General features: G+C 46.9%; 1 protein-coding gene across 2 annotated transcripts in view; it reads left to right on the top strand.

The window, feature by feature from the left end:
- Positions 1 to 12,426, top strand: part of LOC116944425 (carnitine O-palmitoyltransferase 1, liver isoform-like) — a 42,038-nt gene extending 29,612 nt beyond the window's left edge. For both annotated transcript variants that reach the window (XM_032958025.2, XM_076068530.1), the window contains exons 12-19: positions 456 to 561; positions 916 to 1,029; positions 1,917 to 2,081; positions 2,767 to 2,901; positions 5,226 to 5,378; positions 6,281 to 6,394; positions 7,214 to 7,306; positions 7,977 to 12,426. In XM_032958025.2, coding sequence (XP_032813916.1) covers positions 456 to 561; positions 916 to 1,029; positions 1,917 to 2,081; positions 2,767 to 2,901; positions 5,226 to 5,378; positions 6,281 to 6,394; positions 7,214 to 7,306; positions 7,977 to 8,090 — 994 coding nt within the window. In that variant the 3' untranslated portion in view covers positions 8,091 to 12,426. The remainder of the gene's footprint in view (positions 1 to 455; positions 562 to 915; positions 1,030 to 1,916; positions 2,082 to 2,766; positions 2,902 to 5,225; positions 5,379 to 6,280; positions 6,395 to 7,213; positions 7,307 to 7,976) is intronic.
- Positions 12,427 to 12,660: the final 234 nt, after the last annotated feature.

Here is a 12,660-nt window from a genome sequence, read left to right as displayed (position 1 = left end):
CGCTCGCACATGTGGACTTTCTCCAGTCCCTTCGGTTTCCTCCCACGTGTATGCACACGGAATAAGGAGCATAAACCATTACACGAACTCCGGTAATCCTCGCAGCCGCTTTTGGCTAGCCATCGGACAAAGAGGGTCGGTCACCGCATCGTGCACTTTCGGATGCGCTTTTGCGGCCGTCTGGAACGCTCTTCCTTCCGATGTTAGGAAGCCACTGGAGCTATGCACTTTTAAATATATATTAAAAACGAATTTCTTTAGAACTGCTTTTTGTGTTTAGTTTGATGTCCTCCCCCGGAACCTCCGATGAATGGAGTTGGCCGAACATCTCATTGTGGGGCCACAGAGCTTTGTTAATCTCTGGCACCGATTCTGGCTGCCTTCCTGCTTATCTGGTTTCCCCAAGCCATTACGAACAAATTGGCGTGAGAAAAATAATTGTGTTTTACTTACAGGTGGTTTGACAAGTCCTTCACGGTCATCGTGTTCAAGAACGGCCGCATTGGGCTCAACGCGGAGCACTCGTGGGCCGACGCACCCATCATGGGCCACCTCTGGGAGGTGAGTGGTCGCCCCAACCCGTGTGTATGGAGAGGGTAAATAAAATGTGTGTCGTGAACCCTTCTCCACCCGACACAGCCAATCCAAAGAGAGTTGTCACGTGATGAACAAATGCAGCCAATTTATTACTGCTTCAGCAGCAACACCGGTGTGTTGTTGCAGAGCAATCTGACAACAAGGAAATGGGAATGGCATTTCCGTTGATAGTTGCAACCAGCATCATCAGGTAGCAGCCAGTAGCCATCCATGCAGGATTGTGACTATATCTACCTTGTTTAAAAGCCATTGTGATGCTTCATGCTTCGTCAGAAAGGCTGCTCGCTTTGACACTGCCTGCGTGTGTGCATGTCCCAGTATGTGCTCGCCACAGACACGTTCAAGTTGGGCTACACAGACGAAGGGAACTGCCGAGGGGAGGTGGGAACCCTGCCGCCCGTACAGCGCTTGCAGTGGGACATACCAGCTGAGGTTTGTTGTCGTGTGCACCACTTTGCGTTGTAGTCACGAAATCATTGTCACCCGTGGTCAATCCACTGCTGGGGCGAAGGCCTCCCCAATCTGCTGCCACCACTCATGATCCTGCCGTCTAATCGTTCTGCGCACGGATTGATTTAATTTTCTCCATCTCCTTTGGACCTCCTTTTGAACACGTTTGATTCCTTGGCTGCCACTCTGATGTTATTGTTTTTGGCCATCAACCATACGTTTTATTGACATTTCCTGCCCAAGCCTGCTTACTGTTCCTCATAGTTTGGATGATTCCATTAACCTCGGTGTGTCGCAGCAATATAGCGGGCAGCATCGATGGTTCATCTGCCAATCATCTTGGTCCATTAACCTATAACGCCCTTCGTCTGTCCAGTGATCTCCTGCCAGCGAGCCGTTGACACTTTATACGAGAGCTTCAATGTCCACCGAGATTTGGCCAAGTACCATGTCAACATCACCGTCACTTATTAGCGAACGGTGGCTGTTGTTATTGTTGTGCCTGTGGCTTTGTGCTTGTGTTGAATGCTGCTTGCTCGCACGTATGTGTGTGTGCGCATATGAATGCAGTGCGCTACGAACCCGGCGACCCGAGTTCCATTCCTGCTCGCAGCCAACGCCAGTGACGATTATCTGAACTGGTCCTGGGCCCTCCCGTAGGTCAAAATGCAGTACCTGGTGCGATGTGTAAACATCGCCACTGGGGAGACAAAGGCGGCCGGACGTGGTGCTGGCCACACCCCCCCACCCCCTTCGTGTGCCGTACCGACCTTCGCAGGTGGCTCCTCGCTTGCAGTCTTTGCCCGAACAGTCGGTTAAAAGGCTATAACGGTGGGGGGGGGGGGGGGGGATGTTTGTGTTTTTTGCAGTGCCAGACAGTGATCGAAAACTCGCTGGCGGTGGCACAAGCGCTTGCGGATGACGTCGACTTCCACATGTTTCCATTCCACGAGTTTGGCAAGGGCCTCATCAAGAAGTGCCGCACGAGCCCCGATGCCTTCATCCAGCTGGCACTGCAGCTGGCACACTTCCGGGTGAGATGCCATTTGCGCTGAGATGAGGACCCGCTCCGCTCGCGCGATTTGTCCCAGGAACCACCACGCCGAGTCTGTCGAGTCTTTTTCAGCAGCGTCCTGCATTGAGGTGTTAGGCCAACACCGTTTTAAAGGAAGGGGTTTTTTTTTTGTTTGTTTATGTTTTTAGCTGTGGGGAGGAAAACTGTAGGACCTGGAGGTAGATCCATACGGAACAGCGGGAAGAACTTAGAAACGCCGCACAGAGAGGAGCCAGAATCGGGAGTTGAACTCGGGTTCTTCTCTGCACGAGTGTTGCCACCGTCGCCACCCCTGCCCAGGCATGCCTTATGGACATCCGTGGATTTGGATGCAGTGGAGTTGTGAAATGAATTCCTACACCGCCTGGGATATTCGGTGGGCAGAATATGGCGGTGCATCAATCGGGTTTGTGAATAGTGTCCTTGAAATGCGTTCGCAATTAGATGCTACGTAAGATACGCACTTTAATGGTATTAATTGTGTTGTATCTTAGAGTTTATCCTCTTGCATATGTGGGGTTTCTTCGGATCCTCCTGACTTCTGTCGCACACAACACAAATCAGAATCGGAACATTTCTACTGGAGGAAACCGATGAGCCATGAAGCTCTTCTTCACGTCGCTTATTGTTCCATCTGTGCTCTGTGTGTTTGTGTGCATTTGCAGGACAAGGGCTGCTTCTGCCTGACGTACGAGGCGTCCATGACTCGCCTCTTCAAGGAGGGCCGCACGGAGACCGTGCGCTCGTGCACGGTGGAGTCCACCAAGTTTGCCCGCGCCATGCAGGATCCCTCCTGCACGGTGCGCCAGAATGCCCCCTGCCTCGCCCACTCCACCCTGCACGACTATTATATTCTGCCTCATGCCGACCCATCCTTACCTAGCCTGATCTATCCTCACCCATTCTGCCCTATCCTGGCCGATACTGACACAACTCGACCAATCCTAACCCATCTTGACCCAACCCCTGCCACATCCTGCCCCATCCCAAACCATGCTGACTTATACCACCCAATGTTGACTCATCTCACCCAATCCTGGCCCATTTTGCAGCATCCTAACCCAACCTGATACATCCTGACCCATCCTAACCCAACTTGATACATTCTGACTCATCCTGACCCAACCGACCCATCCTGACCCAACATGATGCATCCTGACCCATCCTGACTCAACCTGACCCATCCTGACCCATCCTGACTCAACATGATACATCCTGACCCAACATGATGCATCCTGATGCATCCTGACCCATCCTGACTCAACCTGACCCATCATGACTCAACCTGACCCATCCTGACCCAACATGATGCATCCTGACCTAATCTGCCCTATTCTGACCCATCATCCCCAAGCCAGACGGTCAGTGATTTCTTGTAGGCTGACCTTACGGGTACACCTTTTACCACACAGGGACAGCTGCCATTGGGGGGGGATCTCCTTAGCTAGATTGACGCATTCCTTTGGGATTGTTGAGATGAGATATGATGGAAATCAGTTTTCAGTTGCCGAGGTATTTTCCTTATCCCATATTCGCTCCTGTTGCTTAATTCTGCCCCTCGCCCTTCTCTTGCCCATGGTATCAGTTTAGTTAAATATGCTTACAACTCAAAAAATTAAGTAGCACATTGGCGTTCAAGATTAAAAAGCCTTTAAAAAATCAAGCATGAATTGACATGAAGAGAACAGGCGAAAGCCTTTTCTCGCAATGGAAATGGAGACATTGAATTAGGAGATTGAAGGGTGGCGATGTTAACTACCTCACCTGGTATACAGGAGGATCGTGGGTTCGATCTGGATCCTGACGCCTGTACATTTGGAGTTTGCGTGTCACACTCTCCCCGTGGTTGCGTGGATTTTTCTTCGGGTCCTCCGGTTTTTCCCTCCGCATTTTAGAAACATGCTTTTGGAGTATTTGGCTGTCGTCAATTTCCACATGATGATCAGCCACTTTATTGAGCTCTCATTTTTGGCCGCGTCGTTTCTGAAACAGAGCTACAGAGCTCAGTGGGCCTTACCGGGTAACATAAAATATTGTTAAGTTATGGTTTAGAATGCGTGTCTATACCATTTGTCACCACGAGAGGTCACTATTAGTGCGTCGTTCGCCACAAAGCTGGTCCTTTCGCGGTTATGGGTAGAGCCTGCGTTCTGCTTTTACTTCAAGAACCAATCGAGGGTGAGCCTCTGCGCGCACTGCGCCCTTTCTGTGCACATGTTCGTGCTGACAAGACCTTGCCAAAGGCGCTGCCCAAGCTACTGGCATTTAATAATTGTGAAGGTTATAATAATCATTTACAGCCAGGAGTCTCGGAGTACTTTGCTCACGATAAGCGAATTGCATCGCATCTTATCTCGATATTAGGAAGCCATTGCAGCTATGCACTTTTGAATCTAAATTGGAAACGAATTTCTTTAGAACTGCTTGTTGTGTTTAGCCGTCCTTCCCCCGCACCTCTGATTAGCACAGTTTGCTACGTACGGTGCGAAATAAGATCTACATACATATCTTAAACACCTTTTAGAAGGACCAACCCTAATGTCAGCCGTTGCTATGCGGCACAAGATTGACTCTGGCCTGCAAGCGGGGCATTAGTATGGGGGCGATGATTGCTGCTCCGTGTATTCCCAATTGTGTCATTTGCGAGTAATTTTTTTTCGAATTCAGAAAATTTGGATTGTGACAAGCTACTCGATTTAAAATTACATCGGGAGGGGATCTTTAATGTCTTGTTTGAAGAATACGGAGTGGATTTTTCAGGGTTGACGAATCTTAAATTATAATCTTTTTTAAAAAAATTTATTTTTACCAGGTGAGGCTCACAGCTATATAGTATTTCTTTTTCAGAAGCGACCTGGCTATCACAAATTATAGCTCGACGAAGTGGCTTATCAATGTGGAAATGTATAGCAGCCGAATACTCTAAAACGTTGCGAAATGTGGAGGGAAAAACCGGAGGTCCTGGAGAAAAATCCACGTGACCACTGGGAGAACATGCAAACTCCAAACGCAGGCGTCAGGATCAGGATTGCACCAACGACCTCCTGTATACCAGGAAAAGTAGTTAACATCTTACATCCCAGCCACAATAGACGTTGACGGAGATGGTGGTGTGTGCCCGTAGAAGGAGGACCGCCTGGCTCTCTTCCGTCAAGGATCCGAGAAGCACCAGAGCATGTACCGGCTCGCCATGACGGGCGGCGGCATCGACCGCCACCTCTTCTGTCTCTACCTCGTCTCCAAGTACCTCGGGCAGGACTCTCCCTTCCTCAAGGAGGTACCTCCAAGACCCTCGCTTTAACACCGGGAAGGCGGCACAAGCTGCCTGTGTCTGGAGCACTTCACCAACACTGTTGTTATTATTATTATGACATTCACTCGCCCGAGAACACCTCGGTAAGTTTTTACAGCAGGGGATGACCATTACTACACATTTTTTCGTTTAAATAAATTCGGACCATTACACCAGCTCATGTCGCCGACAATTTTTTTTTTTATTACATCACAGGATCCCTTATGTCCGTTGCAAAGCAAACGCGGAAGTATATTCATGGTTAATACACCCGCAGTATTAACCAGGGCGGCTGTGGGCTCGAACCGCAAACCTCTGCAACAATCTGCAAATGGGCGATGTTGCCACCCCTCGCTGAGGTCTTGGGTTTTAATTTGGCCAGACACCCAAGATTTAACTACATTTTTAAAGTAATTGTTTTTGCGGTTCTTGTGCAGAATGTTATCCCCAATATGGAACTTTCCACGACGTTCAGCTCTTAGATGCAGCAATGTAGAGAAATGTATTCAAATTGGACAAAAAAACAACGCACAACTCGTTTCCCTAATGGTGAAATTATGAAAGAATAAAATGACGCAGAAGGGACAATGCAGTGCTGATGCAAGCGTTGCACTGGGAAGCATCCACGTGACAAAGTCATTGAGGATGCCTGTTGGGATATGATTGGTACTTTTGGCAATGGCAGTTCAAGATGGTGTCATCAAAGTTAGGGTTCACAAAATGCCATTTGCTGTTCTGCCATCTGGAACGCACCTTGTTAGCCCAGCAGATTTGGTCGTATCAGGCACCTTACATGGTCCACCAACCCTTGCCTCCAAAGAACTGAAACTTCTGGTGTGCGTTGTAACCTCATGTGCACGTCCGTCTGTCTGTGTGCCTGTGTGCAGGTTCTGTCGGAGCCGTGGCGCCTTTCCACCAGTCAGACGCCACAGCAGCAGATGGAACTGTTTGACCTGAACAAGTTCCCTGACCACGTGTCATCTGGGGGAGGTTTTGGACCTGTGAGTGCTCCTACGCACATGAACGGAAACCCACAAAAAATCGCTTTCTTGTACAAGGCTCGGCGCTCTTTGAGGCCACGTGAAGTGTCAGTCTCCCTAGTGGGTCACGAGACAGGATTTGGGTACACCACCTGCGCTTGCCACTGCGCTTTGTTGACTTTGTTTTAGCTGCCCCAGTGCCCTGCTCGTTGTTGAGCGTCTTCCCCCTCCTCTTCCCATTGTGGTAGCGTCATTCATGAGCCCCCTCCGACCATAGGCCAATCTTGACAGCGTTGTGGTACCAGTAGAAATGCCACGGAGTACACGGCTCTATGTTTTGGAACCATATATGGCGGTAAGGGTTGGCACAGTGGTTGTTGACACCTGTGTGTCTCATCGAAAAGGGCCTGTTGTGGATGCCCAAGCAGAGGATCTTGCCGACTGGATATATGTGAAAAAGAGCTTCATAGCTCGGTATAAATATATTTTCTGATTCCGCCGTGTGGAGTTTGTCTGTCCGGCAGCTCTGCATGGCTTTCCTCTTGGCTTCTCCAGTTGTCTCCCGTGGCTAACAAAAATATACAGTTGGAGCTAGTATTCAAAATGACAACTTGAATTACATTGTTTCATCGCCCCCTGAGGTTTTCCTGGGTAGACAAACGTAATAATAATAATATGAATAAACTATTTAATTAGTGTTTACTGGGTATATTTATTCAAACATAAAATACACTACTGGTTTTCCTGTTACCTTGTCTTTTTTTGGGAGTAAAAAAAAACACAAGTTTTACGTGGCTCCCGTTTTTGACGTTTTGAATCGTTTGTGTTGGCGTTTTCGAGGTGGCGGATGATGGTTATGGCGTGTCGTACATCATCCTCGGCGAGAAGCTCATCAACTTCCACATCTCCAGCAAAAAATCCAGCCCTGAGACGGTGAGCTTATGAGCTGCAGTTCTATTAAACCGAGTGGTTAATAACAACAAAAAAAATACACTTAAACATTTACCATTCCGATGAAAGACGCATACGTCCGTTGGTTTTTCTCGCGATCATGTTCCGAACTGGAATCTGAAGAAAAACTAAAATAAAATTACATCATCGGTACCGAGGTTCCCACAAGGCCGTGCGGCACAGTTTGGCACCGGCTATCGTAAAGTGCGATCGTGTCGCGACAGTTCTCTGCGGCGAGTACAATGTCTTTAAAAACAACGGCGCTACACCTCTATGTAAAATTAACGCTGACCTCTTGCGCGTTCCGAGATTCAGTGGTGAACGGGACACCCACCCTGCAACTTGCAGACCCCACGGAACGGAAAAGGGTTAAGTGGGATAACAGCAAAGTGGTCAGAATGGGGAGGAACCAACGATATGGATTGGGAGTTGGGGTGGTGGGTGACAGCACCAGTCCAAAAACAGTTGTAAACCACTTCCTCAATTGTTTATCTTGGTGCAAATTTGAGGCCCGTTTATGACTTCCCCCCCTGTAGTTCATTCACAGCCCCTTTAGGGTTACTGTGATAACACACCGGAGGCGATCCTGTTGGAAAGGATGCCGACTTTTAAATGTCGCCGTTACCAATTTTGAACGCCGTTTTCTTCCCAGGACTCTCACCGTTTCGGGGGGGCCATCAAGCAGGCGATGCTCGACATCCTGGCGCTGTTTGGGCTGGAGAAGAGCATTTCAAACCACAACCAGAACAACCACGTCAAGAGCTGAGCTGCCACCACTGCCGCTGTGGTAGCAAGGGCTGCAAAAGGGAGATGAGAGGGTCCCGGGGGGGGGGGGGGGAGGTGTTGGTAGGGTGTTATGGTCGTGACGTGAAGCTTAATGTATTCTGTAATGGTCACTTGGTGTGGCACGCATCTTGCCGCGGTGGTGAGATGTTAACTACCTCGCCTGGTATGCAGGAGGTCGCGAGTTTGATCCCGTTCCTGACGCCTGTATATTTGGAGTTGGTATGTTCTCCCCGTGGTCGCGTTAATTTTTCTCCGGGTCCTCCGGTTTTTCCTTCCACATTTAAAAACATGCGTTTTGAATATTTGGCTGCTGTAAATGTCCACATGATGAGCCGCTTCGTTGAGCTATCATTCGTGGCCACGTCGCTACTGAAAGATACCTATATAGCTCAGTGGGCTTTACCTAGTAAAATAAAAAATAGCTTAATAGTTTTTTTTAAATCCCAAGTTTCATTGTTTTCATTGTAATAATGGGGCATGCAACCTGGGATTCCTACATGCCCCCACCACAAGGTTATCCGATATTTAAATGGTACACTTATCAATCTGACTCTGTGTACGAGTGCATTTGAAGTGAGAAATACTCTAACGTGCATGTACGTACACCATACGCTTGAACATAAATGGGGGAAAAACATTATGGGATGGTGTTCCTAGATCTCTCTTTGTTAACAGATACTTAGTGTTGCCTCTGGTTTTATCACCACCTACCCTTATAATGCTCCAATCTGCAAATGCAGTCTTGAAGATGACCATATTCTCCAGATCATTAAACTCTGGAAAGTAAAGACGCACCCCAAACTTTGGAGTCCTTTTGAAATATAGTTTTTTTTTATTCCAGAAAATACATCATCTCCGGAAGCTGAAAACAAGGGTGTAAAATATAACGTTATTAATATAGTGTACACTGGGGAAAAAGTGATGTATAATCAGGAGAAAACAGTATTGCCATTGAGAGCCATCTTCCATGAGATGGTTATGAATGTGCTGCTTTAAAATGGGGAGAGATGTCTTCTGGGAAATGTCTCCTGTCCTCTGGGTGGTCACGCATTGCTGTGGCAGAACATCTAGATGATGATTCTGAACAACTAGTTTAAAACACTTCCTCCAGGAGAACACAGGAACACAATGTATGATCTGGATTATGAGATGCATCCTTGGATTTCACTTTAAGATCCTGGGGGGGGGGGGGGAATGCATCCTATAATCCTCCTGTTTCTAGTGAGCATCACTGCCCATGAGTGTGCTTTCACGGCCTTCATGAGCAAGAAATACCACACCAACCCTGGACGCAGGCCTCATTTTAGCGAGTGTTTGCCTTGAACACAACTGATGGAAAACTCTATTCACTCCAACTCTGACAACCTGTGAAATGTGATTATTATTAATTAACTTTTGGTAAAATGTGAAGGCTGCATTCACCAGGCCTGTTGCAGTCCTTGTGTCTTTACTTGATAAGTGGTGGTGGAAGTTTTGAGTTTAAGGGTATTGGGTGAGGTGTGGGGAATTGGGATTTTACTTGCCTTAATATTTGAAGGTGATGCCAATTTAAAACAATCCTGTTGTTAGCTATACACTCGTGCTGCCAAATTGTGTGGTAACCTTTACTTGACATCCCGATTTCGGAGGCTTTAGAGTTGTTCAGAATCCTACTAATTTAGGAGGGAAGCGCCTTATCAAAATCTCTTGCGCGCGGAGACGTTTCGTGTTATTGTTGTTATTGATAGCTTATGGTGATAGTGCCACTTTATCCACAGTTTGTCCTGACATTTTTATCTTTTCACGTTGTTGTTGTTGTAGGCGAGGTGCTGCATCCGCTTTGTTGTGTTGTGGGTGTATTTGAGAAGCAGAACGAAGGGACGCGACAATTTATAAGTAGCACCAGCTCACTGCACTGTAAGGTTTGCTATCCGTGCACGTTCTGAGCAATTTGAACAGCTGTCGCTTGCAAACATTTAAACTAAAACGATTGATTGGAATCGTTTGAAGGAATACATTTATATATGTGTTATGTGTGCTAATATCACATTTTCAATAGTTTGATTTTCCAAGGGACTTTAGTTTTGTGTTTTTTTTCGGTTATGGAGTTTTAACAGGAGGGGAGGGATCGTTGTGGTGGGAGAAGTTAGTTTGCGTGTGTGTGCGCATTTCCTTATTTAATACAAGTGAGACCGAGATGGGACATTGTTGCATTCGTTGACAAACTTTTGTGAAGTTCGTGCGACTCCTGCTCACTTGGGTTGCAATCCTCATTGGCTCGAACCACCCAAACTGCTTGCTTTTACCCGAGTCTCCTTGCGTCGGCGATGTTATATGGACAAGTAGCACTGAATTGAAGGCTTTCCAAGGAATTGGGGTTCAGAGAGAAGCCCCAACGTTATGAGTTTTATTTTTAAGAAGACCAGCTGCATTTTAAGTCCGAGTGCATGTTGAAGATAGTAGTTGTATTTAACTCCATTTGGATATTAGTATTCCTGGGAATTTTCATATTAAGCAAACCATTTGTTCGTATCTTTTTATTAAATATATCTTGAGATGTATCTGAAACGGCATGTTTAAGTATAGCATTGCATGTGAAATTAAATAGCCAATTGAAAATAACATCCCATATCCATTGGATTGCATGAGGAAAAATTAGTGTAAAAAAAAATCCGATGTCTTTTGACTATTTCTTTGTGATCCAATTGCATTCAAAGAGTCCAAAATAATATTGCTTGTTCAGAAGGCTTGTTCGAATGGATTGAAAAGATTTAATGTTTGTAAGACTAATTCTAGCCAGTCAAGTTACGCATTAAAGACCAGCCCCAAGATATATTATTGCGTGATGGAACACGAGTTTGATGAAATCGGATTGCTAGTTAACAGGCTTAGGGGTAGTGAAAAATTATTATATGCCAACAAAGTAGATCCTGACCCAGCATGTCTCAACCTGTGGGTGGTGTTGAAAGGCTTTTTTCAGGGGCGGTGTCGCCCGTTACACGGTCAAAGTGCAGAATAAATTCCTAACGAATGACTCGGCAGGTTCCTGTGGTCTAATGATGTGTCACTAGACCACATCCTACACTCGATCGAGACTGAGCCGCTTATGAAGTGAGGACATCAGAGGGACATCCCAACGCCGTGTAGTTCTGGACACTCGAATAACTCCCTTAACAGCTGCCACCATTATACTTTTTAACCTGCGGATCGTTTTTGGGTCCTCCAGACAACGTATGTATGTTGAACTCCTTTCGTGCCGTACGTAGCCAACCCTGATAATCGGAGGTGCACAGGGGTGGCCTACTACTTCCCGAACATGATTTTGTACTTCCCTTCAAGCTAGGACAATGGGCATTAAGGAACGTTTAGTATTGAATGGTGCATAGTAAAGCAAGTGGGCGTATCCAGAACATGTCGCCGGAATGAATGATTGTCGGTGATCAAGACTAACGACAGGTGGGCAGCCAAAGGCGGGAAGTGTCCGCTGCTGTCGATAACTTAAGTGAAAATCGTTCACGTAAATAAAGATGTTCTATGTGCCATGAGTGGGACTAGGGGAGTGGGGAAGCCGGGACCAATGGCGTTTGATAACCCCACTGTCCGAATGCCGGCAAGACAAACCCCAGCCTCACGACCTGGATGGGATAAACCAACGCCGATTTTTGTTTGTTTTACGTATAGTCACATTTAATTATTCCAGCCCCATTACGCAGAGCTGCAAAAGAAAAAAAGTGAATGTGCTATTAGTCTACGTTATAGCATTTCCCCTTTTGGTGGCAACACCCAGTCTGATCTTGAGACCTCCCGAGTCTTGCAATCTTGTGGCTGGGATTGAAATGGGCACGGGCGACACGTGCGAAGGGGCGGTGTTACGGAGTGCCGGAGGCGAAGCAAGTTGCTACAGTGGGCGGGCACGACAGGTGTGTGGTGGGATCGTTCTCATTGGGCATGGCAGGCACATGGCAGGGGGGGGGGGGAGTGGTTGGATGTTAGGGAGCGTATGACACAACTGGGCATTTTCAGGGCACGACGCAGCGAGGCGGGACACGACGGTGTTGGGAGGATCTTGAGGTTTTATGACGGTGCTTTGCACCGTGTACATTTCTCGACCATGTGGCATTAATCGATGCTTATGCTGCTTCGTTTTAATCGCCAATGCAATGTGTGGGTACAGCAGGTTGGTTTGTATTGATATTTTTGTGTGTGTTTAATTCTCTCGATGTGTCCTCGGCAGTTTAAAGTCCGGACAGAATTTGTTTTCTTCTTGCAGAGATGAAGAGAAAGAACGCTATGTAGCGTATTCACTTGAACGATGAAATAAAGGTGTTGTGAATGAATATTGTGGGAGTTTTTTGTATGTCCCTCGAGACTTATTGGTGTGCTTGATTTGAAAACGTGCTTTAAATATCACTTTGTGATCAGTTTTTTGGCGATGGGCCACAGGCAAAAAAATAACTCATGCTACACATTTGGCAATAACAGCCTTAAAAGAATATACAATATAATGTATGTATGTTGAACTTATTTCTCACCGCATGTACCTAACCGTGCTATAATCGGAGGTGCGGGAG

The sequence above is a fragment of the Petromyzon marinus genome, chromosome 21 (assembly GCF_048934315.1).
Source record: "Petromyzon marinus isolate PM22_M1 ecotype Great Lakes invasive population chromosome 21, UKy_Petmar_22M1.pri1.0, whole genome shotgun sequence".
In the NCBI taxonomy this organism is placed as follows: Eukaryota; Metazoa; Chordata; class Hyperoartia; order Petromyzontiformes; family Petromyzontidae; genus Petromyzon; species Petromyzon marinus.
The sequence above is the reverse complement of the archived record's forward strand: the minus strand, read 5'-3'. Positions and strand labels throughout refer to the sequence as shown.